Below are 4,537 nucleotides of genomic sequence, written 5' to 3'. Positions count from 1 at the left end.
CCCAGCTCCTAGAACAGTGCGTGGCATGCAGTCAGCCCTCACTAAATATCTGTTGACTAAATGCATCTCTGTAATAACACCTACAGCGTGTTGTGAGAATGAATGAATCTGCGCAGCTACCTGGTGACATGTGAGGGAAGGACCCTTCGCTGAGTATCTCTTATATCACAGCACACTTTTTTAAAAGCACTATTCACGAACTGGTTACCTGGGAACACACATCTACTTCTCTATCACAATCTCTCTCCAGAATTATGTCAAATCATCCGACCTTCTTCTGAAAATGTTTCCTGATTGTCAACCCCTGGCTCTAGCACTATTACGGTGGATGTGCGTGTCTAATTATACATAGTTGTGCTCTGAAGAAATAATCTTTACTTGTTTCATTTTCTGAATGAACTGCGTCTGCTCAAAGAGCAGGGAGTGGACTCAAGATATTGGTCCCACTGCTAGCATTGCCGCCTGCTGGTCGGGTTTCTCCGGCAAGTCACTTCCCCTCTCTGGACCTCAGTGTCTTCATCTGTAGCTTTCCCGGGTCAGCAATACCACCCACGTGAGCAAGGATAGACGCGCCACACAGGGCGCGTCAATCGCCCGCGCTTTCCACCTCCTCCAAGCGCATCCTGCTTTCCCAAGTTGGGACACGCCTCCGGGATGCGCTTCCCAGCTTAAGAGTCACGAGGTGACCGCGAGGTAGAGCTAAAGGTACCCGCTGAGGGCCTCCCAAGGCTTCGCTGCCCCCGTGCCTACCCCGCCGCCCCTCCCTCGCGTCCCCCGCCCCCGCGTCTGCCGCTCTCCTCCGCCCCGCCTTTCTCCCCGCCCTGCCCTCCTGCCCGCCCGCGCGGCGCATGCGCCGCCCGCGGAGCGTGTTTTTATAAAAGTCCAGCTTCGGCCAGAAACTTCAGTGTGTTGGCTGTGGCAGCAGGTAGCAAAGTGACCCTGAGGACTTGAGTAGCCCCCGCGGCTGGAGAGCAAGCGGTTACCATGGAAGGGATTCGTGTAAGTCCAGTTTCAACCTGCTTTTACTTTAATGTGCAAACACCTGAATTTACAGCGCAACCGCTCTCTGAGTGGGCTGGAGCAACTAGAATATTGCAGGTGCCAGTGCCCCGGAGAAGGGGTGTGGAAAGATTTCGTGCGCTTAGCTACAGAAGGGGAGAGGCACGTTGGACTGAAATCTTTTTCTAAGTAAAAGGAGAAAAGATTGGGACGACCGTTTCAGCGGTTGCATGTATCTCCCCCTGAGTTCTGCGTCGCGAGCCGGTTTTGCACGCCGTTTGCTAACAGAAGAACACTCTGTAGAAAAATGCAGAGATGTGTGCTCCGCCAGAGACCTTCCTGGGTCTCTTCCTCGAGGGAGCGGGGGTTTCTTTTGGAGCAAATTACACGATCTGAATTTGGAGGTGGAGGGCGGTGCTCCCGGGCAGAGTTAGCAGAGGGAGACTACTCCCCTGGGGGGTGGAATGAGGGGCTGGAGGGGCACCTGGGCTGCCGCTGGTTGCGGTGCAGACAGGCAGGTGCAAGTGGGGAGACGGTTTGCCTCTCACCGCGCCCAGTTGCGCCATTCAACCGTCGGTGGTTTCCTGGAACCTTTTGAAAACCCTTTACTAGGGAGGCTTTTCGTTTCCCCCAGCGGCGCGTAATTCAAAGGCTCCCGCGGCGGAGCCGCCCAGCCTCTCCCCAGCACCCAGCAGTACTTGCCCCTCGCGTGCGGCGGAGCCAAACCGCTGGAACGGCAGTGGAAGGGCGGCAGGCGTGGGCTTTGTGGACTGCGGGGGGTGACGGAGCTGGACCCCCTGTCCAGCGTCCCACTGCGGACCTCCCACCCCTTTTACTGGATCCTTGGCGGGATGGGAAGCGAGTCGGGAGAGTGAGGAAATGAAACTTGGGGCGAGGACCACGGGTGTAGACCCCGTGACTTTCCCCTCCCATTAAAATTCTGTGCTCGCTAATGTCCCAGACGCGCCAAGTGATAAACGGGGGTTTGGCAAAGAAACGCAAGCCCCTGAAGAGCGCCCGTGGGCGGGGGGTGGGCGGGTTACCCACTTCTGACACCCCTGCCCCCAAGCACCAAAGCCCTTCATTCAAGGCCGCATTCTCCTTCCTCACTACGTGTTGCTTGAAGTGCAGAATGATAAGTGTTTAGACAGTCATGGAGAAAACAAGTGTTTCATGCCTTAGAATAAGTCTTTGGGACACCCCGCCCTTTCACACACACACACCCCCCCCCCACCCAGTGCTTTTTCCTCCCGGCTTCCCTGTCCTGGCGAATCTTGGTTGAGAAAGTTAATCCCTGCCCCTCAGAACATGAGATTCTTCCCCCACTCCCACCCACGCTCCCACGCCGCCTTTGTGTTGTGTTTTGGTTTTTTGCCCCGGAGGTTTTTTCTTCTCTCCAGTGGGCGGGGCAAAAGAGTTAGCAAAGATGTGACTTTGAAAACCAAAGAATATCATCGCCGTTTTGTTTTAAACAAAGAGTTTTGTAATTGGTTCTCCTAAAGAGGGATGTAATGAAGTGACTGTGGGGGAAGATGGGAGGAGATCCGCAGGAGTCTAGAATTCCCTTATGCTCTTTTTACCCCGGTACTTTAGTGGGGGAATTTCCTGAAGAAAGCTGGACTGAGTTGGTTTTTACAAATTGCTTTTTTAAAATACCAGAAACATTGTTTTGAACCTGGAGAATGCCTGCTGAACTTGAAAGTGAATGTCTATTCCCTTGCCTGTTTTTCAGATATTCACTTCAGATAATTACACCGAGGATGACTTGGGCTCAGGTGACTATGATTCCATGAAGGAACCCTGCTTCCGGGAGGAAAATGCCCATTTCAACCGGATCTTCCTGCCCACTGTCTACTCCATCATCTTCCTGACGGGCATAGTGGGCAACGGATTGGTCATTCTGGTCATGGGTTACCAGAAGAAACTAAGAAGCATGACAGACAAGTACAGACTGCACCTGTCTGTGGCGGACCTCCTCTTTGTCCTCACACTTCCCTTCTGGGCAGTTGATGCTGTGGGAAGCTGGTACTTTGGGCAGTTCCTCTGCAAGGCAGTCCATGTCATCTACACGGTCAACCTCTACAGCAGTGTCCTCATCCTGGCCTTTATCAGTCTGGACCGGTACCTGGCTATCGTCCATGCCACCAACAGTCAGAGGCCAAGGAAGCTGCTGGCTGAAAAGGCGGTCCATGTTGGTGTCTGGCTACCCGCTATCCTGTTGGCTATTCCTGATCTCATCTTTGCCGACATCAAGGAGGCGGATGAGAGGTACATCTGTGATCGCTTCTATCCCAGCGACCTGTGGCTAGTGGTGTTTCAGTTTCAGCACATCGTGGTCGGCCTTCTCCTGCCTGGTATTGTCATCCTGTCCTGCTACTGCATTATCATCTCCAAGCTGTCCCAGTCCAAGGGCTACCAGAAGCGCAAGGCCCTCAAGACCACAGTTATCCTCATCCTGACTTTCTTCGCCTGCTGGCTGCCCTACTACATTGGGATAAGCATCGACTCCTTCATTCTTCTGGAAATCATTCAGCAAGGGTGTGAGTTTGAGAGCACTGTGCACAAGTGGATTTCCATCACCGAGGCCCTAGCTTTTTTTCACTGCTGCCTGAATCCCATCCTCTATGCCTTCCTTGGGGCCAAATTTAAAACCTCTGCCCAGCATGCACTCACCTCTGTGAGCAGAGGGTCCAGCCTGAAGATACTTTCCAAGGGCAAGCGAGGTGGACATTCTTCTGTCTCAACTGAGTCTGAATCTTCGAGTTTTCACTCCAGCTAACACTGGACTTTTATACATTAAAGAACTTTTTTTTGAAGTTACACATTTTTTCAGATGTAAAAGACTGACCAACTGTACAGTTTTTATTGACTGTTGGATTTTTTTCTTGTGTTTGTTTAGTTTTTGTGAGGTTTAATTGACTTATTTATATAAATATTTTGTTTCATGTTGATAAGCATCTAGGCAGGACCTGTGGCCAAGTTCTTAGTTGCTGTATGTCATTGTAGGACTGTAGAAAAGGGAACTGAACATTCCAGTGTGTATAGTGAAATCACTTAAGCTAGAAATGATTCTGAGCTGTTTGTAAATAAATGATCTCTCCATTCCAGTGGAACATTTTCTTTTTCCTGTTCTTAAATCTTTGGTTACACCATGTGATTTTGCTGTAGAAGATGGCATTTATAACCAAAGCCTGAAGTGATATGGAAATGCTGGTTTTTCAATTTTCAGAAGTGGATTGATTTCCACACCTACAATGTACAGCCTTGTATTAAGTTGTTAATAAAACTACATGATAAAACTACTTAATGTTATGTTCTGATTTCTATTGACATTCCTTTGGCTGGCAGAAGTCAAAAATAACAATAATAGATACATGTATAGCATGTCAGATCCTGTCCTAGGTATTTAGTTGTCATATTTTACTTAATGCTTATCACAACTCTGCTAGATTCTAACATTTTGTAGAGCATGAAACCAAGCTACTGAAAGCCTCAGTGACTTGGTCAAAGTATAGTAAGTAAGAACAACAAATATTTC

General features: G+C 49.9%; 1 protein-coding gene across 2 annotated transcripts; it reads left to right on the top strand.

Moving 5' to 3' along the window:
- The first annotated feature begins 841 nt into the window (after positions 1 to 841).
- Positions 842 to 4,301, top strand: CXCR4 (C-X-C motif chemokine receptor 4). Of its 2 annotated transcripts, none has more exons than XM_055398560.2 (2): positions 842 to 999; positions 2,732 to 4,301. In XM_055398560.2, exons 1-2 carry the CDS (start codon positions 985 to 987, stop codon positions 3,776 to 3,778), a joined length of 1,062 nt encoding a protein of 353 aa, XP_055254535.1. In that variant the 5' UTR covers positions 842 to 984; the 3' UTR covers positions 3,779 to 4,301. The 2 variants fall into 2 exon arrangements, with proteins under 2 accessions (XP_055254535.1, XP_088685256.1); XM_088829130.1 differs by lacking the exon at positions 842 to 999 and adding an exon at positions 1,449 to 1,622.
- Positions 4,302 to 4,537: the final 236 nt, after the last annotated feature.

Source organism: Moschus berezovskii, chromosome 2, assembly GCF_049115385.1.
Source record: "Moschus berezovskii isolate FMDL1 chromosome 2, NW_MosBer_1.0, whole genome shotgun sequence".
Taxonomy (NCBI): domain Eukaryota; kingdom Metazoa; phylum Chordata; class Mammalia; order Artiodactyla; family Moschidae; genus Moschus; species Moschus berezovskii.
Note: the sequence above shows the minus strand (reverse complement) of the source record. Positions and strands in the feature narration are given on the sequence as shown.

Bases quoted from the DNA above. Each gene is read 5' to 3' on its own strand.
- CXCR4 (XM_088829130.1), top strand. From the start codon at position 1,464: ATGAGGGGCTGGAGGGGCACCTGGGCTGCCGCTGGTTGCGGTGCAGAC. The intron at 1,623-2,731 runs GTTTCCCCCAGC...CCTGTTTTTCAG, and splicing joins CTTTACTAGGGAGGCTTTTC to ATATTCACTTCAGATAATTA.